The sequence below is a fragment of the Dysidea avara genome, chromosome 15 (assembly GCF_963678975.1).
Source record: "Dysidea avara chromosome 15, odDysAvar1.4, whole genome shotgun sequence".
Taxonomy (NCBI): Eukaryota; Metazoa; Porifera; class Demospongiae; order Dictyoceratida; family Dysideidae; genus Dysidea; species Dysidea avara.
This window is the reverse complement of record NC_089286.1, coordinates 6442098-6465788: the sequence shown is the minus strand read 5'-3', so window position 1 is coordinate 6465788 and position 23691 is coordinate 6442098. Positions and strand designations below refer to the sequence as shown.

The 23691-nt window shown below is 38.6% G+C and overlaps 8 protein-coding genes across 9 annotated transcripts in view; 4 read left to right on the top strand and 4 right to left on the bottom strand.

Moving 5' to 3' along the window:
* The window catches only part of LOC136246049 (NFATC2-interacting protein-like), a 34323-nt gene extending 32821 nt beyond the window's left edge, over window positions 1–1502 (bottom strand). Inside the window, exon 1 of the mRNA XM_066037496.1 lies at window positions 924–1502. Coding sequence (XP_065893568.1) covers window positions 924–1249 — 326 coding nt within the window. The 5' untranslated portion in view covers window positions 1250–1502. The remainder of the gene's footprint in view (window positions 1–923) is intronic.
* LOC136245727 (sigma intracellular receptor 2-like) overlaps window positions 1–23691 on the top strand; it is a 209173-nt gene that overhangs the window by 41810 nt on the left and 143672 nt on the right. The window lies entirely within an intron of this gene.
* LOC136246051 (translation initiation factor eIF2B subunit alpha-like) lies at window positions 1302–5590 on the top strand. Its single transcript, XM_066037498.1, has 10 exons — window positions 1302–1382; window positions 1433–1534; window positions 1586–1725; window positions 1773–1809; window positions 1906–1985; window positions 2575–2687; window positions 2748–2816; window positions 3027–3102; window positions 3328–3453; window positions 5339–5590. Exons 1-10 carry the CDS (start codon window positions 1337–1339, stop codon window positions 5477–5479), a joined length of 930 nt encoding a protein of 309 aa, XP_065893570.1. The 5' UTR covers window positions 1302–1336; the 3' UTR covers window positions 5480–5590.
* LOC136246047 (mitogen-activated protein kinase 7-like) lies at window positions 5510–9518 on the bottom strand. Its single transcript, XM_066037494.1, has 3 exons — window positions 8158–9518; window positions 5921–7238; window positions 5510–5796 (listed from the first exon to the last, which is right to left on the bottom strand). Exons 1-3 carry the CDS (start codon window positions 9344–9346, stop codon window positions 5670–5672), a joined length of 2634 nt encoding a protein of 877 aa, XP_065893566.1. The 5' UTR covers window positions 9347–9518; the 3' UTR covers window positions 5510–5669.
* On the bottom strand, window positions 9523–12063 carry LOC136246048 (RNA-binding protein 26-like). Its single transcript, XM_066037495.1, has one exon. It carries the CDS (start codon window positions 11992–11994, stop codon window positions 9679–9681), a length of 2316 nt encoding a protein of 771 aa, XP_065893567.1. The 5' UTR covers window positions 11995–12063; the 3' UTR covers window positions 9523–9678.
* Window positions 12041–12612, top strand: LOC136246054 (large ribosomal subunit protein mL43-like). The gene is made up of 3 exons (XM_066037501.1): window positions 12041–12213; window positions 12257–12363; window positions 12413–12612. The coding sequence occupies exons 1-3, from the start codon at window positions 12107–12109 to the stop codon at window positions 12586–12588; spliced, it is 390 nt and encodes a 129-aa protein (XP_065893573.1). The 5' UTR covers window positions 12041–12106; the 3' UTR covers window positions 12589–12612.
* On the bottom strand, window positions 12974–16077 carry LOC136246053 (uncharacterized). 2 transcript variants are annotated; one of them, XM_066037500.1, is made up of 6 exons: window positions 15663–16077; window positions 15372–15454; window positions 15142–15320; window positions 14467–14528; window positions 13389–13435; window positions 12974–13241 (listed from the first exon to the last, which is right to left on the bottom strand). In XM_066037500.1, the coding sequence occupies exons 1-6, from the start codon at window positions 15965–15967 to the stop codon at window positions 13210–13212; spliced, it is 708 nt and encodes a 235-aa protein (XP_065893572.1). In that variant the 5' UTR covers window positions 15968–16077; the 3' UTR covers window positions 12974–13209. The 2 variants fall into 2 exon arrangements, with proteins under 2 accessions (XP_065893572.1, XP_065893571.1); XM_066037499.1 differs by having other exon boundaries at window positions 13389–13438; window positions 15663–16076.
* Window positions 16064–23691, top strand: part of LOC136246050 (probable RNA polymerase II nuclear localization protein SLC7A6OS) — a 50719-nt gene continuing 43091 nt past the window's right edge. The window contains exon 1 of the mRNA XM_066037497.1: window positions 16064–16209. Within this exon, the coding sequence (XP_065893569.1) occupies window positions 16104–16209 (106 nt within the window). The 5' untranslated portion in view covers window positions 16064–16103. The remainder of the gene's footprint in view (window positions 16210–23691) is intronic.

Genomic DNA, 23691 nt, shown 5'->3' with positions numbered 1-23691 from the left:
AAACCGCCTCAGGCCCATAGGGAAGGGGGATTCTGAAGAACCCCCCTCTTCAGTAAAAAGGTCCATATTTCAGTAAAAAGGTCCACAATTCCAGTAAAAAGGTCCACAGTTTCAGTAAAAAGGTCCACAATTCCAGTAAAAAGGTCCACAGTTTCAGTAATAAGGTCCACAGTTTCAGTAAAAAGGTCCACAATTTCAGTAAAAAGGTCCACAGTTTTCAGTAAAAAGGTCCACAGTTTTCAGTAAAAAGGTCCACAGTTTTAGTAGAAAGGTAGTATAAAAGTCCGAAATTTTATCATCTGAAAGTCTGAAATGTCACCATATTTAGTCTTTTTGGTATGTATTTTTAAAAAATTTCCTGGGGAGGACCATAACCTCAGATGCTTCTTTAGGACACCATGATGTAAACCACACAAAAGGTCCACCTTTTTGTCTAAAGAACCTACCCAGGTAAAACTCTGGCTACGGCCCTGCGCCTGCATTGTTGCCTAAGTCAAAAACGCAAACTAGTGTCTTTGGTACATGGAACTAGCCTCTGTAGCCAGTGATAATAGTCAATAATCTTTTTGTGATTTGATAACAATCCCATTTGTAATTTATGGAGGTCCAAATTTTTCAAGGATAAAGTTTTCACTGCTAACCCCAAAAACCTAAAAAAGATTTTCCCTCCTGAAATACGGTATGCATACAATGGTGTGAAAGTTTGCACGGTGGATCTGAAAGTTAGCCTGTATTACAAACCAAGTACGTGTACGGTGACTGCAGTCATTAATATTGTAGTGGCCTAATTGTGAACAGCCTAGGCCTAAGGGGTATTACAAGCATATTGTCATATAGCACGAAAGTGCACGCCTGACCATTCGCTATGAATACACTACAGCCCCCCACCAGCTACCCGAAATGAATGTAATTACAAGACGAACCTTGGCGGGGGATCCACGAAGCGATGCTCTAGGTCATTCCACGCTTTATAGCTATGTTCTCTCCTCCACCTCCTTCTATCTGTTTCTGTATCCACATCTTCCTTACGACAATCTTCTAAAAGTTCTTTTTGCACTTCTTTTAGGGTTTCTTCACTTAGCGCCTCTAGTGTTGACTGCTTGTTTGTAAATCTAAATAAATCCTCTTCGCACGACTCGCCACATGATTTGTCATCTGAGCTAAGTGTGTCTTTCCGAGTCTCACCAGATATAATTCGTCTACGCTTTCGTTTCTTAGGCTGAGCTTCAGCCGAGGCGGCTTCAGCCATTGACAAAAAAAATCGACACTCTTGATTTCACGCGCAATAGAATGTAAGCGCATAAACAAAAATTCTTTTGCAGTGCGCATTAAAATAATGGAAGCCTCTGATACCCGTTCAGACACGATTTCTAAAATTGAAGGTAATGTACATTACGGCATGCCGTATTCATCCCGTTTACACACTGTACAGATACTGCTGTTGAACAATTTAAACTCAGCTTGGCAGATGAAGAGAACTCAGTAGCAGTGGCAGCTATCAAAACACTACTGCATTTGATAAAACGCACAAATGGTACATTGTGTTGGCTGTATTACGTCATGATTACGTCACAAATCTGTTCAGCTGGTACTGTTGCTGAGTTACGGGATGAAATCGGATTGGCTATAAAGGCATTAACAGGAATGAAGCAGTCTGTTGTGTCTATTTCATCTGGATGTGATTTATTTGTACGGTTCATCACTTTGACGTCACTTGATCAAACAGTGTGTTGTGTTGTTCATCCCATGTGTTGTTATCCGTAATACTGTAGGACTTTAATGAGTGTAAGAAATTACTCCTCAAAAGAGGTATGTGGAGATAGCACTACTATACGCACGCACGCACACATACACAATGCACACACACATTATAAGCACATGTGCGTATGTTTCATTTCCCTTTAGGTGATTTATATATCCAAAATGTATCTAAGTCACGTCAGAAGATAGCAAAACTGGGCAACCCTTTTATCACTGATGGAACGGTAAATCAATCCTTATTGATTCTCTCAGAATCCTTTACACATGTTAACAGGACCCTACAACCACCATAAGGTGTCTTGTGTACGGGGTCTTCTGTAGAGTGGTATGCAGCACACTGCTCTACTTTGCTCAGAATTCCTTTGATTCAGTAAAAGGAATATATATAATTTGATATTGGCAAAAAAAAATTATTTTCTGAGAAAAATTCTGTAATGGGTTCGTGGTGTTGTTTTAGCTCTTAGCAAAATTTTTAAACACCTTAGTACCTACCAAATTTGTATGTATGTGTTTACAAAAAATGTGTGCATGTTCCTATATGTATATATGTAGTGTATATATGTAGTGTATGTTTGTTTGTTACCATACAACAGGAAATTTTGACAGAAGACGAATCCTCAACTTTTACGATTGTTGACAAAACTACAAAACCACGAAATATACTTTTTATAGTGACTATATTTCACTTGATAAATCCATGCTTTATCCTATTTGCTCTGTCAAAGTTTCTTGCTATTATTATATATATATTATATATTATATACATATTTTACTGATACTGTATATATGTACACGTAAATTTTGTCACTTCAGACGATCTTAACTCACTCCATCTCAAAAGTTGTGTTCCAGTTGCTTAAAGCAGCAGCAGATGCCAAGAAACGTATCATGGTGTTTATTGCTGAATCAGGCAAGGATAAATCAGGGTGTGTCCTTCATCTTTCCCCCTGAGGGCCCTCATTACACATGTTAACAACACCCTGCAGGTGGAACTTACACAAGAAGCTACAGCAACATGAGATTCCATCTAAAGTGATCTTAGATTCTGCAGTAGGGTGAGTGTAATTTGTTTTGTTTGCTTGGAGGGCTATATAAGGGAAAAGATTTATTAGTGTTCGCTTTGTTGGAATGTTTCAGCTTTAAAAAAAAGATTCATTTTGTAATAATGTACACCTTTGAAAGACAAAAACACCATATTATGTACATTCAGGTTGTATTTGTAACTTGAAAATATTTGTATAATGGTCTCTTATGCTCCTTTACAGGTTTATAATGGAGAAAGTTGATTTAGTTGTGGTTGGAGCTGAAGGAGTTGTAGAGAGTGGAGGGATTATTAACAAGGTTGGCACACTTATTTTGTTACTTTGGTAACATGTTGACTGGTGAGATTCTTAGAGGAATTTGTACAGTATGTTTTGAGAAATATTTCGGTACACTCAAGATTTGAAGCTTTTGCAGCTTTGTGATTGGCAGAAAAATTTGCAATGGGAATGTAACTATTTAAGCATGAAATTTGGGACACATTTGTGCAGTATTTATTTTGGGTAACAATAATATTGTCTACAGGTTGGTACGTATCAGTTGGCAGTGCTGGCAAAAACAACAAACAAGCCATTCTATGTGGTAGCAGAGAGTTTCAAGTTTGTGAGGCTGTATCCACTAAATCAACAAGACCTCCCAAATGATGAAAAGGTATGTACGTCTGTCTGTATGGCGTAATGAGTGCGGTACATTTCATGATGATGATCCAATATCCGGCTTATCTAGTCAAACCCTCCTTATAAGGTGCATTATATAGAAGGTGACCAGATTGATTGTACGACAATGAACACGTCCTGTTATTACTGCATTCTACATGCAGAACTGTACACATTTACTAGTGGTGCTTCGTTTCCTAGTTGTGTGTAAATTTCTTGTAGCGTGTATAGTTACTAGCGGTATACCTCTAGCAATAATCCTACTTGTGCCACCCTCTAATTTATTTACATGTTTATTACATATAGAAATTCCATCACACAGTAAATATCCATGTAGTAAACCGATTAACAAATGACAATTCTATATCTGGTTTTTACTATGAGAAGTTTCAAGGCATGTTTCACTCTAGCTGATGAGGACACATTCCATGTAGACATTTGTGCTTGTCACATTTCAGGATGGTGTAATTGATAGGGAAATGTGGCAGATATGTTGGTCTGGCTGGCCACACCTTACCTACTTTGTACATTAATGCGGACATAAGATTTTCCTTAGTACAGGTGGTGTCCTGGGCTCAGCACTAATCCAACCTCGTGATTGTCTTCAGTTTAGCTGACTAATTACCATAACCATTGCTCAGGGGTCACTGCAAGGAGGTACTGACCGACATGCTGTCAAAAAACACCAACCCCCCCCCCCCACACACACACACACACACACACACACCACATAAAGACTATTAGGTATTGTGCCCCGTATGTGACTAGGTGCCGATATTTCATGCTGGGTCCAGTATGGCGTGCAACTAGAAACTTCCACATTTGTAATTTTTACCATGCAGTTTCTGTATGTTCTTAAGTTCTCAGTAGCTTTTGTCTTTTTTTGCCAACAAACTGATAATACTTCATTTGCAAATATTTTCTCGTAAATTAACCAATGCTTAACTCTTTTTTCTTTTCTTTTTGCTTGAATTCTCCATTATATGGTATTCCAGTGGAAGTTTAAAGTTTTTGTCAATTAAGGCACACCTTGCTCTGTAAGTATTAGACTATTCCCATTTCTTTGCTGTCAATATTCTAATTTTAGTAACTATATCCTTAGTGAGAAGTCATCTGCATACTTCAAGTCTCTCATTTCCTGTAGCAACTAATCTACACACAATTGTACAGTAGAGTTCTGTAGTTTTGTTCTGTTATAACATTGTAACTAACCCTTTGTAATCGTACTTCAGGGATTGGCTATTTTTAGTACATTTTATGTACGTGGGTGTGTGCCAAAGAGGATGTTTCTTTGTTGAAGCTGCAGACCCGATCAATGTACGTATAATATGGTATGGACAAGGATCACACCGTTGTAGTATAAGCTGACCTTGCACCCTGCCATTGTGGAGCTCATGCTATTAATTATAATACTCTTATCACATTATGCTGTTCAGCAAGTGGTAAAGGACAAGTGTATCTGTTCAGTTGTGTATAGTTGGTGCCTTATTGTAGTGTCCTGTTTGTCTAGATATTCTTGTTTTACAGGTCAGGAACTTTAGGACCTTATATAAGTGCCACAAGTTTTTAAGATTTAATACTGAAAATAAGAAAATAGCTGTAAGATTGCTTATTAGCAGGAAGCATCACTCCAAAACAATATCATTTTCCTGCAAGATGTGGTTGTGTGTGTACACTTGTGACATGCCCCACTTCAAGGTAGGAAACACACACAGCCCTGATTCCAGGTATTGCGTGTTTAGTTAGAACTGATAGTGGTAAGATTTCAGCTAGAGGAAATGACAGTGTTGTGTGACAGTACATACATGAGAGAGGCTTTATTTGCTCAATTATGTAAACTTTGCTTTGTACAATGAGTGTCCACATGTTCTCCCTTCTAGTATGATGACTCAACATCAGGCCCTGATGATCATCCTACCATTGACTACACTCCACCACAGTACATATCATTGCTGTTTACTGATCTTGGAGTACTGACTCCTTCAGCTGTCTCTGATGAGTTGATAAAACTGTACTACTGACTGCATGCCACACCCACATATTTCATCCAATCACAGCATGATGCACATTCGATTACATGTACGTATGTACATATGACATAAACTTCTTTCAATTAAAATGATATACATGTATGTTGGTGAAAAAATACAAACATATTAAAGGTGACATTTATTTGAGTTTAGTGCTGTGGTGTGTCGTGTCGTAAGGTGGTTAAAATCTTAGAAAGATTTCTGCTGACCCTAGTTCCAATTCTTCTTGCAATAGTTTTGTCTCCGTGGGGCTGAGATCCCAGCCATCTAGCCAATCGTCTATCAGAGATGCAGACAATGGGGCAGGGCTAAAAAGAGAAATGAATAAGTAACAACCTGTAAAACATGTTTAATGAGGTATATACAAAAGCATGCCACAACTAAATTGTTGAACATAACATTCATTGTACAAACAACGAAAACAAGGTGTACCTTTTACATTGATCCTTATTAGTGTTTATTGGGTCAAGTGGTTTACCCTCATCTGTTGTACTACCAACGCCATAACCCATCGCAACATCAAGGCTTGGCAAAGACAGTTGCCATATCTCACTATCGTCAGCAGTGATAGATGTGGATGATGTGGCATCAAGGTGTTCACTAAGTCTGTTTACTTCATTGTCTGCAAATTTCTGAAATTCCATAGGATCAAAATGAACTGTTGAAGCTTCAGGTTTCTCCTTAGGGGAATGACTTGTATTGGCTGAAGTTGAAGGAACAGAAAGAGTCACATTATTAGCTGATGACATTTTGGCTGGAAAGAAAACAGCATTCTTGTCAGACATCCTGGAAGGCGAAGGTGTCGGGGACTTCCTCTTTGCGGGAGGGACACCTCCTGGTAGTGGATAGTGGTGAGATGCTATACTGACAGCAATGGTTGGCTGTTGCTGTTGTTGCATACCTGGCACCATTAAATTCTGTTGTTGTGGCATCATTTGTGCTGGCATCATCTGGGAAGGAGGCACTCCTGTCATTGCTCCTAATAAATTTCCATCCATCATTCCTCCAGTGCTCCTGGCTACTCCCAGGTGGCCCGGGCTATCTGTAATAGTTGGTCTGTTGCTGTGATAAGGGGGAGGACAGGTGCTGTATGGTGGGGGAATCCCCCTGGTGGCATACTCTAAGGGAAACCCCCTATTTGAAGTCATTACTGTGGGACTGTGTGAATAAGGAATGTCAAAAGTTGTCGGTCCTGATCCATGTGAGCTGGAGCTACTTGACTGCGGACTGGGAATACCCAGTGGGCTCCTAACTAAGAGACCAGGTGGGCTCTTAGATGAAAAATCAACACTCAATCGCTGATTTTGATTGGTTAAAGTATTGACCTGCTGTTGCAGGTTGTTAATCTGTTCCTGAAAGAAACGATGTGTCTCATTTTGCTGCATAATCTGTCTCTGTTGTTCAGAAATGATTCTCTTTTGCTCCAGTATCTTTCTTTGCTGGTTGTCCATAACATCTTTGTCTTTCCAGTGTTGCTGTAATAGAAACTGTTGCTGTTGTACATTGAGTCCCATTGGCTGATTTATTCGTTTCACTTTTTTCTTAGGCATAGCGTTCATCTCCTTAGGATAAGTGTTATCAAGAGATTGCCATTCATCCTTTGGTTGCATAAGCTGTTGGTCGGTGCTGTCTACCGGTAGCTGATTGGCTGCATATGGAGGTAGAGCATGTGAGTCTGATTTTGAACGATCCACATTTTTCTGTTTACTCGTCTTCTTCCCTCCTCCATCAACCCTCCTCATCTTTGGCTCTACACAAGGGAAGAAAAAAAAAATTACATACTCTAATATACGTACCACAGTAAACATGTATGGTATTCTGTACCACACAAAGTCACAAATACACACACAGAAAGGTACATACAGGATTGAGTGAAGATTGGTTTTAGAACAATGCAATACAATAAAATTAAAGTATCTACCTTAGGAAGCTCTATCAAGACACAATTTTTGTTTGCAAACTAGAAGTAAATGACATTAGGGAATCAAATTAAAAAGTCCTCTTCATGCAAACAAGTCCCTAATACACTACACTAGTTCTTTGACCACACAAGTGTTGAAATTTCCTTTGTAAGTGTACACACTAGTTGGAGCTTAGTGCTAGTCTACCAGGTATCTGTCCTGTAAGCACAAAATGCTGAAAGCAAGCATCGACATTTTTAGATACTGAGTTTTGAGACCTACTATATTTTTGATGGTTGAATGTGCAGGCTAATCCACCAAACCTTGTCTTTTGTAAAATAACAGTTGCAACTCACTTTATGATAGCAAAACAAGGACTCACTATATGTGCAGGGACAAAAACTTAAAAATTCTTGAGGAAGAAATTATAAACTGTGTACTCTCTATCCTGTATGTATGTGCTTGTGAGAAATTAAATGAACAAAAGATGTTGGATGCCTAGTAATAGAATAAATTGACTGCAGATCACACATTTTGTTTCATTTAAGATAATTACAATCCCACTGCACAGTAGTAAAGAGGGGAACTACTGATCATGCAAATATCAACAAACCATAGGAAGCACACATTATCTAATTGTTAGAAAGTGTGCTGTGTCATCCTTTTTGATTTACATCATCAGGATAAACATGAAGTGCAATTAAGCGTGTGTGTGTGTTGCTTGTACATGTGTGTGCAGTGCGTGTGTGTGTACGTAGGCAATCTCACCTCGTGGAACAGCTGCTGCTGTTGCATCATCCCCATGATGTCTCTTACTACGTAGTATCTCCTTCAACTTATCATGCACTGCTTCCGTGCTGGGAATGGGTCTACGATCTTTGTGGTATTCTTGTATCAAATCCAATGTTGCTTTCTGTAGGGCTTCCTTTGTGATAAGTGTACGTTCGAAATCAAAGTTGAACTTCACTGGACTAATTGGTTCATCATCAATACTGTGATAATTACTGAAGTATTTGTGGGACAAAGCATCCGTTGCACTCACACGTGCAGCAGGGTCCAATTGTAACAAGCTGTCTAGGAGATTAAGAGCTTCTGAGCTACCTCCAGGGTATAGTTCCGATAGTGGTATGCGTTCACGTGATGGTAAACCATTCAAAAATGTTTTCACTCTCTCAGAGCCAATCCTGCTCACAAAGTCTTTTGGTGGCGTACCCACAACACCAAGTATCAGTTTTAACTGGCTAATATAATTTTTACCTGGAAACAATTGCTTTCTGCCTAGCATTTCAGCAAAGATACACCCCACGGACCACATGTCAATGGAGAATGTGTACTCACTGAGTGACATCATGAGTTCTGGGGCTCTGTACCATCTTGTAGCAACGTATTCCGTCATAAATGCTGAGTGCTCTTCGGGTGAAGTCGAAAGACCCCTGGCCATTCCAAAGTCTCCAATTTTCAGTTCACAATTGGAGTTTATCAAAAGGTTACTTGGCTTGAGGTCTCGGTGGAGCACATTAGCAGAGTGAATGTACTTCAGTCCACGAAGTAATTGGTAGAGAAAATATTTATTATGCTCATCACTAAGGGGTTGGTCTGAGTGAATAATGTGATGTAGGTCGCTCTCCATGAGGTCTAACACGACATAAATGTCTTTGAAATCTTTCAGATCTTCAGGTGGGGCCATTATGTCCAGAATTGAAATAATGTTGTCGTGTCTCTCAAAATGTTTCAGCACTTTAAGTTCTCTGTACGTCCGCTTCGCTGTCATGAGTACATCGAACGGGTTAGCAATCTTTTTGATAGCTACTTTTCGTCCTAACTTTGTGTCCATAGCCGAACACACGACGCCATAAGCGCCAGTGCCTATGCTCTCTAACTGAGTGTAGCGACTGTCCACTACAAAATTGTACACAGCTGCGTTGTGCTTTATGGAGAACGTTCTTTTCTCCGCCATTGTTCAGTGAATAGTACAGACACGACTTTCCAACGCCTGCAACAGCAAATAAGTGACTTTCCAACCTTCTCAAGCAATCACTAAATATCTAAACACTTTCAGCTGTGCGAGCCAATTGCGATCATTGCCAGTTCCAAGCGACGTCAGTCATTTTAATACCAGTCCACCCACAAGGATTTAAGAAACAATTATGGATTTTACGAAATAGATAATAAAGAAATATAGTGCGATTACTACTGTAAAAAACGGAAATGCATACAGCACAACGTGGAATGAATTTCGAATATAAACTATATAATACACACATACAATACAATAATATAAAATTACTACTACCGTTTCCAAGACCTTTCCTCCTCCTCTTCTTCGTCATCATCAGGAAGGTCGATAACCTCAGCAAGTAAAGTGGGGCTGTCTGTAGCTGCTGGTGACTGTAGCTCTGTAGCACTTAGGGACACCCTTCTCTCTTTTTGTACAGTGTGATTAGCAGGAGGCTCCTCTTTCTGGTAATACCATTTCATAATTAGAGGTTTGTTATTGAATATGGATCCATTGTCCACAGCTCTCTTGGCATCCACTTGGGTTCTAAATGTGAAGATGACATCTGTGGCATTTGCTGGGTCGTGTCTTACTTGAACGAGGCCACCAAGCTTTTCAAATGCATCTGTGAGTTGTTCCTTAAGTTCAGGGGCTACTTTACACACAACAATCTCACGTGTTTTCTTGCGAAGTTTGCTACGTAGGTCAGGAACCTTTCTAATTTGTGGTGGAATGGTTGGTTTTTCAGTTGGTGGATTAGCCAGAGGTGTCTCGAGGGTTTTAAGTGGTGCTCTGAACTGTGCTTGTTGGTGTAGTATCTGTCCTTTAAGTTTTTTGATATTGGTGGATAGAGTTTTTACCATTTCCATCACTTTTTTCTTTTCTTCTGCTGTCAACATTTTCCCACTACTGTCTAGTTTGGCAATGAGTGCCTTCTGTTGCTTAAGTTGGTCATCTAAAAGAGTCTTCATCTTTAAGTGAACTTCTTTTTGCTTCTTAATCAGTTCTGGTGGCATATTTTTATGCCTTGCAGGAGGTGTGGTGGGTGAGTTTGGTGTCTCTTTGTTTGTGTGTTGCTCCAGCTGCTTAGTAACAGTGACATCACCTGTTGGCACCTCTGTTCTACCATTGGATAGTTCGCTAGCCTTTGATGTTGCTGGCGATATATCCTCTGAAACGTTGGTAACAGGTGATACTTCCGACACACTGTGGTTGGTCTTGTCTGGCTTGCAGATGCTGTTTACTGACATCATATTAGGAGTGAAAGACTGGTGTTTGGGCACCCTCATGTAATAGACTCTAATGAATCTGTTACCAAGGACAGCACTGGAGCTGCTGTGAGCAGCCTTTGCTTCCTCCACTGTAGTAAACTGTACAAGAGCTGCTTCTGGGTCATTCTGAAAACCAACCTTCAAGTTAACAATCTTGCCAAACTTTTCAAAATGGCTATTCAGTTTTGAGAGCACGTTCAGTTCAGGAGGTACCTTACGTAGCACAAGTGTATTAGTTGGCTCTTGAGGTGTTCTCTGGTGGCGGTACCCACCCCCTTGATACCTGTTCATCCTGGTAGGGCTCCTGTTTGAATGATACCTCTCTGTCTCTGATTGGCTAGATATAGCTGGGGTGCTAACAGTGGGGGTGTAAGAGGTGTGTGTGGTGATGGTTATCAGTGGTGTAGTTGTGGTGGCGGTAGTCAGTGACAAAGACGGTTGCTCAGGATTGTACCCTGTTGTGTCAGTTTCTGTAGTAGTGACAGGTGTCACATTCATTGTCGGAGGGAGCAGAGAAGGGGGAGGGGGTACCATGAAATACTGTGGTGGCATCGGAGGTAGAAATGTTGATGGAAGGTTTAATGGCGGTGGTGGGAAACCCCCTCCTTCTACAACTAATGGGTCAGCTCCATGATCGTATGGACAGTTCTCACCAAGCAGACAGAATCCCTTCTCATCATAATCCTTGCATCGTTGTTTCCTTTCCATTGTATTTGCTGTAGTGCTGGCAGCAGAAGGTTGTGTAGTTGTTGGTGTGTATTGCACAGCCCCTGGGAGCAGAGGTGGTGGTCTAATTCTGGATGACTTTCTTGGGAAGTTTCGGTTCTCTTCAATAGCACGTTTCCTCTTTAACAAGCCAGCAGAGTTGGCACTAGGAAATGTTATTGGACTTATAGCTGGCTTTCCATCTGCGTCTTCCTCCTTTCTAGCCCTCTTAAAATCTCTGTCTTCATCATCTAACTCAGAATACTTTAGTTCCTCAGAAACTGACTTGTTCAAAGGCGGGTTTACTTTAACTTTGTCACCATCCTTTTCTTTTTTATTGTCACAATTTTCATCCGCATCCCTTCCCGAATCTGCGGAGACTTTCAACTCTTTTTTCATATCGGGAACTCCGTTTTCCAGTACGTGAAATAGCTCTGACACAAAATTTAAAGTTTCTCGTCCAAGAAAAACTTCCAATTGGTCAATACACAATTCTCTTAGAGCGTCTGTTGGTTTGTCTTTACGAATTAGCGCGAACACATACTTTGCTAGCGCGAGAGGGTCAGCATCACACAGTGGCTGTAGTTTAACTGTCAACCATGTCTTCAATGCCTCTGTGTCCTTTGGGTGCATCTCCAAACACACAACTGTGCTACACGTGAACGACGCGAACAAAACGAAAATGTTCCTTATAAGCGCTTATGTAATAAATGCGCTAGTAATTGGATAAAGTAGATAAATTTTAATGGCGCAGCTGACTGCATTTAATAATGGTGTGGCACAGTACATGTGCCAAATAAAGCGAATAACCTTAAACTACTGCAGAGCAGGCGGAAGTAGCCAAGGAATGAGGTATTTCTAATTGATGCACACCACAAAACATCTGCTTTCACAGAAAATTCATTAATGACCACGTGGTTGAATTTGCTAAGAGCAACCCTAGTGTGGCTGTATACGTTAGAGAAAGGCCAGGATTTCATCCTAGGCTAGTTGCAGAGTTTTGTAAGTTCAAATTTTGCAACTTGAGTGTTACTATTTTATATTTCTACAGTGAATGGTAGAAGTCAAATTGTTAGTACAAAGAATTTCTCAGTGGAGGATACACAAAAGCATCTCAACTTGCTCAGAACTTCAACTGGTCGAAAACCAGAGAAGCTAAAGAAACCTTGGAAAACGGACTCACCCAGTATCCAGGGTAACTGGCACCCTTTTATGTTTAAAACATAATAAAATAATTTTAATTATCGGGAATATGGTGGAAACTTCCCAAACCATTCATTCAATGGGAGACGATTGCACTGTCTATGTAAAACTTTCTGTTTGGAAATTTGGCCTTTTCTATACAGGTAGGTAGGTAGGTGTTGGGACAAATTCTATAGGAGTAAATTCTGGCCAATTAGGTTTGTGTTACGGAGATAATCATTTCATAGGGAAGATTACGTAGGAAGAGGTTGGCACAAATCTGCAGGCAATTTTTAAAACATTATCTCCTACATATTTATTCAGAAACTCTTGCAAAACATTTTCAGGTTGATTTCAGAAGGTGGAAAATGCCTCAATACAATACTATTCTTTAGTTAAGAATCTACTTAACATATCTTTCTGTAAATGACTGAGTTATGTTTCTGTCTATTCTCAAGGTTACAATCATACACATATATACAATAAACATAAATAAAAACAACGGGTTATTTCAGGAAATATACATCAATGACCAAGCGGTCATATACCCTACACAAAACAATTACAATTTCACTGTTACACATGGGGAAAAATAGAAGTACTCTCTGAGATATACAAAGTTGGAATAAAGCTAAGTGTTATGTACAAGTGAACAACATGTAGGTGTTAAGTTAATCCATCGTTCTCCAGTAGTTGACCTATATGATGAGATGACAATAACAATAGTAGTAGTGAGTTGAATTGTAACAGTAGTGAGTTGTATATCCCACTTAGAGCCACACATGTGCATACGAACACCACATACACAGTACACACACGCATACAGGTGGACAAATGTTACTCACCAACTTTCCGTATCTGTGACTGAAGGGAGTTTTCAATTAAATTAGGACTACTGGAAAAGAATCGAACAAATACACATCATGATCAAATTTCAAACACACACGGTGCTTAATCAGCTATCAGGACATTATTACAGTTACATGCATAAGCTTGTATTCTGTTTATCAAGTAAAATTTTTGTATGCCTATGTGTATAGAATGCACGATATGTCATATTTGTGTGATAAGCAGACATGGGGCCAAGTACATGAGTACTTATACTTAAGTACACTTAAGTACAGATTTGAAAGTACTTGTACTTTACTTAAATACTTTCTTAATTTCCCCAATGTACTTGTACTTATACTCAAGTACTTTGCTAAGTACTTGTATGTACTTGAGTACTTAAAGTACTTGTAAGTACTGCAAACATTGTACGTAGTTTGTACACAGTGGGTGTACAATGAGAATAACAGAATGTTATGAAGGTGCAGTTTACAACTTCTTGCAATTCTACTGCCTTCTCCAACCTTACTATGTATCATGTTGCCACGATTAATGATGTCATAGCACTCTGGCAAACAAAAACAATGCTGTTGTTCAAGTCAGTGCATTTTAAGAGTTTAACAGAGAGATGGGTTGACAAAAACCAACCCCCCTAGGCACACTTACATACTACAACACACTGAATACAGCATATGTTTCACTACAGCAAAATGTACTTGTACTTTACTTAAGTACTTCCAGCATGTACTTGTACTTTACTTAAGTACTCTCTGGATTGCTGTTGGAGTACTTGGACTTGGAAAATTCAAAAGTACTTGTACTTTACTTAAGTACTTTTAAATGTACTTGGCCCCATGTCTGGTGATAAGCATATTATAGATTAAATAGCCAGGTTTGTGCTACTGCTGCAAGACAACAATACTGCTCCAACTGTGATGTCCAGCTCCCCTTGCAGTATCTGATTAGTGCACATGTACTCCTAGGCTGACATGACCAACTAAAGGCTTTGTGTTTCTTTGGGTCCTTATAATATAGTAATTACACCAGCAGTCACTGCATGTAAGGGTGTAGACATCAATATTGTAGTCACATTACCTGCTTGTGGAGTCTTTATCACTGTCAGAATCAAAGCTGAGATCAGTAGGTTTAACTGGAGACTGTAAGTCAAATAACATGTAATGAAGACCAAACATTAAACATACATGTTCAACTACACACATATTTTAAGGCCACTTGTGGGACCAAAAAGTACAGCCTCAATGATGAGATGGTTGATAGGAAGTACGAATCTGCTGTTAGTGATTATGAAGTGACTTGAGGCTTCACTGTAATACCTTGTATTCAACACATCTAGTTGTTAACAAGCACATTGTAACACCTCATACTATATAGAAACTTGTAACAAAGACAATAAGAAGCCCAGGTCATTCACTGAACAAATATGGCAGAAGCATGTACTGGCTATTAACTTCTCTAATAGAACACACACACACACTAACCAGCACCTCTCTCAACCTCTCCATCATAACAGATGCTTTGAAACCATAAAAGTTATAACTTGGCCTGTAATATGGAAGTTGTATTCATTTTATTGGTACTTTTAAAATAATTTTTTTCTGACAATGTTTCTTTAAAATTGAATCTTCAAATAGGATAGTTGGTATTAAGTCGTCACAAGTGATATACGGCTCCTGAATGCTAGTAACCATGTATGCAACTGCTATGATATAATTGCAATTTTGAAAGAAATTAAATGTTCCATAAGTATACCTCAGTAGTTCTGCCTATCACCACAGCAGGGAGAGGAGGTGGTTGTAGTCGTTGTTGTAATGTCTCCTGTTCACTTAACTTCACTTGCTGTTGGTCCAGAAACTTGTGTCGGGTATAGCTGGACACTGCTCTATCCAATTGAGCAACTACTGGTTTACCACCTTTTTTTCTTTTTACCACTAAAATGTTGATATTTGAATATGACCATGAGCGATATGATTGGTGGTTACCTGGAGATTTCCTTGATGTGTTGCTATGAGGTTTTCCGGTCAGAGCTGGAAAATCATCATACTCAAATGCTGAGAGGTTTCGCCTGAAAATGGGTAATATTATTTGCATACATAGCTAAGCAATGCGGATAGTGGAAGTTTTAAATCCCGGCATGTGATTTTATTATTCAACTAATAAGCAATATTAGTACTGTTTTTAATGTGTTGCTTTCAGTGCTATGTGTAGCTACTGCACGTGTTAATGAAGTACGACACGTGCCTTGTGCTCAAGTACAAGCTCTTTACACATACCTTTGTTGCTGATTCTGTGGCGGTTCCCTGCCGCCGCTAGACAAAGGGCTGCGCATGTCTGAAGGGGTGCTATCACTCGCGCCAATATCCTGGTCTGGTTTTGGCAACCTGCCAACTGCGTACTGCTTCTTGCTTCGCTTCTTTCTCTTTACATTCTTGATGCAGTCTAACTTTATATCTGCTCGCTCGCGAGAGGTTTGAAAATAGTGTCCTTTCACCTGCGACTTGAAGTGCTCGCCAAGCGCTTGGAAAAACTGTTCACCATCAGAATCACTCGAGCATTCTACACTCCAGTCTGCTGCCATTAATTCCAATAATTCTCGCTGATAGTATAATAAGATAGCATGGTAAAATTACACGGTTCACTGACAAGGTGGTGCGCATCGGATAGAAAACAAAACAAAGTGTTTGAAACAATTAGAATATCCCACGTGTAGAATTATGGCTTGTGGCAGTTCACCTCATATAACTCCATCTTCAGCAGGGAATGTGTCCGTTGTGTTAAGAGTGAAGAGGAAACGAGAAGAAGACTCACTTGATGCGTTAGGTATGAAGTATATAATTATGAAGCACGAATGTTTTTCTTGAGTTTCTGTCATTGGGCAGGAATCGAACATACCAGACACTTTTCCTCTACCCAATGACAGGGAAAATGTCTGTTTACATGGGATAAGTTTACATGTGAAGTTTATAATACCAGAAACCATCTTTATATATTGTTGATTAGTACTGCATTAACCCATTTTATGAATCTGGGTGTGAATGGTTTGTCTACCAACTTTTGACATACCCTTTTAAAATTCATTTAATGGTTGTTGTGATGGTACTGTGAGTTATTGAAATGTAGCAACAGTTTTGTAATCCTCACTGTAATTCATGTGTTCTGTACCATTTTAATACCTCAGCAAATCTATGACAAGCCGTACCAGAGACAACAATCTTTGTATCCATAATAATTTACTCACCTTGAATCTGTGCTGAGGAACTTGGTCAATTGAATTTTGTTGTGCACGTTCTGGGATAATTTTCTTTGTAACATTTGAAGTTGTAAATCAATATTGTTTCTTTTGCACTTTTTGTCTCGACCTCTCTTAAATAATGAAATATAAGCTAGTGCAGCAAACCTTTTATTAATGTTGCAAAGTGTTAGTATATGCGGTAACTAAAATTTGGGCTGATTTTTTTTGTGAAGATGCCAACTGGAACTTCTTCCACAAGCAGCAACTTCATCTTTCATCGTATAAACACACTATGAGAGATTAAAGGAAATAATTATGATATTTGTGGAAGCAAGAGTTTATAATATTACAGGGATTATGAACTCTTGGTGGAAGGAGATGTACTTCTAACTGCAAGATCAATTAAACCTGTGGGGCTTTGAGTAGTCTAATCCCAGGGGCTTCTAGTTACTATGCACCTACGTATAAAGTTCAGGTACCATTTGCTCTGAGCAATGCTCCAAGTAGATTAAAACTTTACCTAAGCAGCAGAAGTGGGATTTGCCATTTAATTAGGGATGGGCAATTATTCAATTATCGTGACAATCGTGATTATTTTTTTGGCAATAATCGACATCGTGAGCTTTTCATTGACTAGTGATAATCGAAATCGACAATTATCATGCAATAATCGTGATAAATATTTGTTAAGTTTCAGTGTAATGTCACCATTATATTAACAATTCATGGTGTGTTTAGTATTTTTTATTACAAGAGTTGAGTGGACAATAATCGTGATAATCGTGATATTTGTTCATGACAATGATCGTATGGCAAAATATCAATATCGCCCATCACTACACTTAATCCCTAAAACTTTGCATGGACTTCTGAAGTCACAATGTTGTACAAATTCCACCAATTGCAACGTTCCTTCACCACACTACGACAGTTTAAATATAGGGGTAATGTTTTTATAGAAGATGAGGTTTGTGAATTCTGGAGATCCTATTCTTGTGGAAAGTTTATTCTTCAGTTGATATACGTAGTCCATTGTGGCACTGTTTAAACAGTATTGCTTTCACAAATCACTGAAGATCAGTCGCCAGAGCCTTGAAGTGAGTTACTGATGATTTTTGTCGATCAAGGACAGCTAAAATCAAACAAAGAAATATAATGGGAATCACTTGAAACATATAGGGGACAATTTTTGTTTGATCGTGTTTAAACAGGATACCTTTTTTGCCGCCTGAATATATTCCAGAATTTCACTCCACAATATCACCTGCAAACTAGAATCAGCCACATGTTCCAACTAGTTGGAATGTTTTCTAATACAGATACCTACCTTCCAGATACCTTTGTCAAGTTTATAGAATTCATTTCCATGCATGCCATGTTGTTGTTGTTGAATGAACTTCATAAGCTAGCGCTACGAATTCATTATTCAGAAAATAAACAATAATAATAATAATGAACATGCAACCTTTACTGATCTTCCAGGCCACAATTCCTATCATCTACAATTGGTGAACCTGATGTGAGCGTCTTCCGTTGGCCAGGTGCTAGTCTTCTCCTGTCCTGGAAAAATACACGACTCGGTATGTATTAACCCTTACAGGCACATAAGTGACAACATTGGAGATGCTTCTTTTCATGGAGGTTTGGTGGCTCACAGATATTTGGCTTTAGTATAACCCACCATTGCTTCCAAGTAAAGTCAGTGATCCACAGACCACCCTGAACTCACTGGAGGCTTTGATTATGGTGCCATGTGTTTTGTTGTGCCTATAGTTGTAAGGTGTTTTAAGTAACTACCACGATTATTTTTGAGTAGTAAATTTTGAGTGATTTTGTGATAAATCAAAGCTATTTATGAGGTTTGACCACATTAACAATTAGTATTCTGTTTAGTCACTAGACCAAGAGTGTTGGCTTCAGATTTTGTCAACTGTTCTATTGGAGTGTACTGATCTTTTTCTCTTTAACAAAAACTGACTGATTTCCGGGTACCCCGCTTGATGCTGACTAGAGGCTCACTTGAGGCAACAAGGTTGACATACTCTAATAAAGTAGTCCCCTAATACAATGGCATATGCTATTAGAACAGTCACTCACACATGTAATGTATTTATTCATTTTACACGTCAAGCAGCAACACTACATGTACTTTCTCTAATGTATTTTATTATCAGCTCCAAATTGTAGCGGAGCACCAAAGTTTAGGTCGTACTGAGCTAAGGTAGGCTCTTTCTCTCAACAAAGTTAGTGTATGGTTGGCTTTACATTCATTTAAGTCACTCTGTATTGTGACACCCAAATGTTTGTAATGTTCGACAGGAGATAATGCATTCTGTATGATGACATTATCTTATTTCCTCTAGGATGTGTAACATTCATAACATTTACGTACATTTTGTCAACCCTTATATTTTTATGATGTTGCCATTATGGTGTTCCACTGATCTGATATTAATACCTAGTAAAAAATTTCACAGATACCTATATTGCCGTACACTCTCAAGTTAGCTATGTGTGACTGCTCTATTAGGATATTTTATTGTACAGTGACTGTTCTATAGGAGCATTTCAATCTTTTTAAGAGGATATTTTTAATTAATCCTAATACTTCAGTTTATAACTATAAGGATTAAATATATAGTTTATGCGCACGTATAGACAATCTCTCTTATTTCACTACTTTTTAGCTATGTATTCCCCTTTTTTCTTCGATCCTTAACAATCTTTAAAAAATTCTCATTTTTCATTTTACTTGTTTTAGTAACATAGTTATGGCCACTGAACCCACACACACCACATCAAAAAAAAAATGGTACCAGGCATGTCATAGAATTAATTTGTGTCTAAACGCATCCCAACAATTAATTACTGGGCCATTAGCTACGCTTCGTTTTCAGCTATGTTCCACCCATCACACAGCATTACAAATAAAGAACAGTACGAGAACTGAAGAGTCTCTGTAATCAGTTCACCACTACTTGACCTAGTGCGATTTGAAGAAGCCGCATCATGCCATCACGAATTGACACTGTGTTGTCAGCAAAAAGAACTGGGACACAAAGGAGGGCAAAGGGAAGTCCATGATGTATGGATTGCACATACTGCAGTTGGCAAAAAGGCATGCCTCTGAACAAAGTGACATGGAACAGTGAGGATATTAAGCCCATAGCCTTATCCATTGTCAAGTTATGCTTGGCTGGAGGCATCAGTTAGTCGGAGGCATCAGTTAGTCGGAGGCATCAGTTAGTCGGTCAGTCAGCATAAAGTTCTGTTATATAGAAAAAAATTAGATTTCATAGAAATTTGTGATTGCTCTGAAGACATTTATTGGCTTTGTTATGCCTGCCAAAGCTATTTTACAGGCAAGGTGAGGCTGTGTTTTGGGTGATATTGTTGGGCAAGAAAGCCCAAACCACCATGATCCCTAGTACTGTATGATAGACTCCTGTGGCCATATTGTACTAGCTATCTAGTAACCTATGGTCTTGTCATTGTTTGCTTAGTACATTGATAACATGATAGTCAACAAAACAGTCTTCCTGTCTAATACAAGACTGCCTGGGGTAAGAGCAGTAATGAAATTGTGACACTATAAACCTGACTAGTAAATCTCAACTTCAGTGTGGCTTTCCTTCTTTATCTGTATGTTTTCTGACTCACTTGAAATGCACCTACATGTGGACTTGGTAATTAATTAGTGGGTAGTATACCAGATCATTAGTTTAAAATGATTGAATTGATGATGGAAGTGACCATCAAGATGCTCCTACGAGATAGTCAACCAGATAAATAGAAAAGTATTTAGATTTTTATTAACACGAGTACCTTATTTGCCTAAGTTTAATTGAATATATTTGTTTAGTTTTGTCTCTGTAACTTCTTGAGAGATCATTTATCACTGATGGTGAAATACGTATGTAGTAGTTGTAACATGGACACGAATGATTTGCCTGAATATATGCACGAGCACAAGGCGCAGCCCGAGTGTGAGTGCATATATTTCAGGCAAATCACAAGTGCCCATGTTACAACTAATATATTCCACTTTGGTGGCTCACCTGCAAGTGTACATGGAAACTGCAGGAATGCTTTGTGAGTGTATTTATATAGGACCATGTGAATTTTGATTGTGGATAACGTCGTAAGAGTAACGACAAGGCGCTGCTGAGAGGCCGAACGTAGTGCATCGTCACGAGCAGGCAGATCACTTCGATTGTGGGTATGCAATTAAACACAGGAAGCCCAAATACAAGCTGGTTAAGTGCACTATAAAGTACTTACTACACCCGTCATGAATACACTAAAGCAGTGAATACTAGTAACACTAATGGCCAAATCAATGAGCCTTATCCGAAATTACGTCACAGACATAAAATGGCTGCTGTAGTGTGGGGACGTTCATAAAATTTGTATGGGCGACTATGGGAAGAAAATTTTTGAACGGTGATATCTCAGTTAAGACAGAAGATATTGAGCTCTAACCAGCAGGTATGGTAATAAACTAGCTGAAAGAATAGGACTCTAGTGTTGTTTTGAAAATCAACCAAAAATCGATTTTACGCACTTATTGTAATGTCTTATAGCCATACCTGCTAGTTAGAGTTCGATATCTTCCTTCTTGGCTGAGATATTGCCATTAAAATATTTTCTTCCCATAGTCGCCCATACAAATTTTACGAATGTCCCCACACTACAGTGGCCATTTTTATGCCTGTGACGTAATTTTGGATAAAATTCATTAAGCGCTATGCCGGACATCCCCACGTGACTATTGAATGCAACATGATCAATATAAACTAACCTGTGACCTTCTTCATTCAGTAAAACAATGAAATATCTTCTTCTCCAAGTCCATGATCCATGCTCAGGTTCATGTTACAAAATTAAACCCACTATCGATCCTGTGAAGTGTCGCTATATTAAAGCAGAGGAGATCACACAGTTTCGTCAAAGAAGTCGAATGATTTCTGAGAATGTTTGGAATGCATTAATGAGAATAGGAGGTAGTATTTAATAGTTATACCACAGCACAAGTGCTTTACCTGATATATATGAAGGCCGCAGGCTCAAGGGTGAGAGTGTATGTAATAATTATACCATGGCTGCAAGGGATTTTGCTGATATATATACCCAAAGCCCGAGGGCTGCGGGTGTATATGTCAGCAAAATCCCAAGCAGCTGTGTTATAAGGGATATATATCACTTGGGGTGCACTCACCTAATAGGTGAAAGAACTAACGAGAACTCGTCCCATTTGTTTTATACAGTAGCATCTGAAGATCGATCGTGGTTTTAATAACGTGGGCTAATAGCCATCAAAATGTTGTCCATACGTTAAAACGTCAATATGTTACTATGCTTCAACACGTAATGTTAGAAAACTTGCGATTGTGGGATGGAGTTTATATTGTTATCATTTTTGTACTAAGTAACTTCGCTATTTGGACAGTAAGTAAGTTATTATATTAAGTTAAAGTACTTAGGACTGTAAGTTACTAACCTATTTCAACGTAGCAGTAGTAGCTTTGCTGTTCCGTGATCCGTTCAAAGGCTGATACACGGTGGGTAGAAATATGCATCCACAATTGCCCAAATGATTATTTTATACCTTCATTAACCTTTAGTAACAACCAATTATTCTATCTTAGCCTATGTACTAAGCTTAGCAACTACTACAAAAACAAGTCCCACATTACAAAGCTCTGTGTCACTCAATATAACGAGTCAAAGCGCATCGATTCTTTGAACAAACTGGGTATCAAAGTCATTGGCAAACCACTTTCCCATGATATTGCCCGGGCAATATGCGGGTTAAACACCAAGCGGTGCCTTTGAACGCCCACGCCAAAGTGGTATATATACTAGTGATGTGCGATATATCAAAAAAAAATATCGATTTCGTGATAATTTTGTCAATATCGTTATCGTATCGATTTTTGATACTGCTTTAGCAGATTTCGATATTTATCAAAAAGGTAATATTTTGCGATAATTATCGAAATATCAAAGAATGTTTCGATAAATCTATAGCATTTAGTGTGTGATTGTGCAATCACGCTAGAAATGAAGGTTGGTTCTGTACTATCTAGCCACTTTAAAAACTTGTCTGCCAGTTTTCTAGGCTTATTATTAGTTTTGTGCAATAGTTTGTGTGCAAATTGTATTCCAAGCATATTTATAAATATTGGCCGCCCACGCAATTACACAACCCACACAATTAAAAATTATCGAAATTTCAATATTTACCCCAATATCGTATCGATATAATATTGAAATAAAAATCCTGATATCGTACACCACTAATATATACAGGCAAAGCACGAGTGCCCATGGCATATCTACTTTAGCATGTAGACTTGCCTAATTGGCAAAATGTTTGGTTGCTATGCTCTTCTCTTATATAGGGAACCAAGTAGGCTGTGATTGTGGGATTCAATTTTAATACATCAAACCAAGAGTTTATAATATACAATATTTTTACTACTTTATATTATGAACTCTTGATCAAACAGTAGTTTGATTTTACTTTTGCAATTTTAAGAGACTAGTGTTAATTATGTACTACATTTACAAAAGCAAAAAAAACAAACTACTGTTGATATATTAAAATTGAATCCCACAATCACAGCTTGTTTGGCAAAATTCAAACCACAATCACAGCTTGCTTGCTTCCCTATATATGAGAAGAGAGATAAAGTATAACATCAAAGAAATCTAATGATTTCTGGATATAGTGTGCACTCCTATTAGGTGTGCAATAGCACTGGCTTAACGAGATATACGCAGTGCATATATCTCGTTAACTTTTCTGAACCAGTGCAATATGTGATATATATACACTGGCTTTCCTTTGATCTGAGGTGTGAAAATGGTACATATACAAGTTATATCACTCCTAGGAGGGATATAACTGTATGTACTATCTCCATTTCTCGTTAATGCATTCCTGAGCACTGATAGTAGTGCTATTATACCACTTATACATCTTCTCTTCCCTTTGAAGTGTGGTGTGAAAGTGATATATGTTAAGGTTATGGACTGGTCTAGTGTGTACACAATGTTGTAATGAT

Coding starts and splice junctions, on each gene's coding strand:
- LOC136246051 (XM_066037498.1), top strand. CDS start 1,337: ATGGAAGCCTCTGATACCCGTTCAGACACGATTTCTAAAATTGAAG. Junction 2,688..2,747: donor TCAGGCAAGGATAAATCAGG/GTGTGTCCTTCA, acceptor AACACCCTGCAG/GTGGAACTTACACAAGAAGC. Junction 3,454..5,338: donor ACCTCCCAAATGATGAAAAG/GTATGTACGTCT, acceptor TCTCCCTTCTAG/TATGATGACTCAACATCAGG.
- LOC136246047 (XM_066037494.1), bottom strand. CDS start 9,346: ATGGCGGAGAAAAGAACGTTCTCCATAAAGCACAACGCAGCTGTGTAC. Junction 7,239..8,157: donor AGCAGCAGCTGTTCCACGAG/GTGAGATTGCCT, acceptor TCCCTTGTGTAG/AGCCAAAGATGAGGAGGGTT. Junction 5,797..5,920: donor AATAAGGATCAATGTAAAAG/GTACACCTTGTT, acceptor TTCTCTTTTTAG/CCCTGCCCCATTGTCTGCAT.
- LOC136246048 (XM_066037495.1), bottom strand. CDS start 11,994: ATGCACCCAAAGGACACAGAGGCATTGAAGACATGGTTGACAGTTAAA.
- LOC136246054 (XM_066037501.1), top strand. CDS start 12,107: ATGGCGCAGCTGACTGCATTTAATAATGGTGTGGCACAGTACATGTGC. Junction 12,214..12,256: donor GGAAGTAGCCAAGGAATGAG/GTATTTCTAATT, acceptor CTGCTTTCACAG/AAAATTCATTAATGACCACG. Junction 12,364..12,412: donor TAGGCTAGTTGCAGAGTTTT/GTAAGTTCAAAT, acceptor ATATTTCTACAG/TGAATGGTAGAAGTCAAATT.
- LOC136246053 (XM_066037499.1), bottom strand. CDS start 15,967: ATGGCAGCAGACTGGAGTGTAGAATGCTCGAGTGATTCTGATGGTGAA. Junction 14,529..15,141: donor TGATAGGCAGAACTACTGAG/GTATACTTATGG, acceptor TTTGACTTACAG/TCTCCAGTTAAACCTACTGA. Junction 13,242..13,388: donor GTCACAGATACGGAAAGTTG/GTGAGTAACATT, acceptor CTCATCATATAG/GTCAACTACTGGAGAACGAT.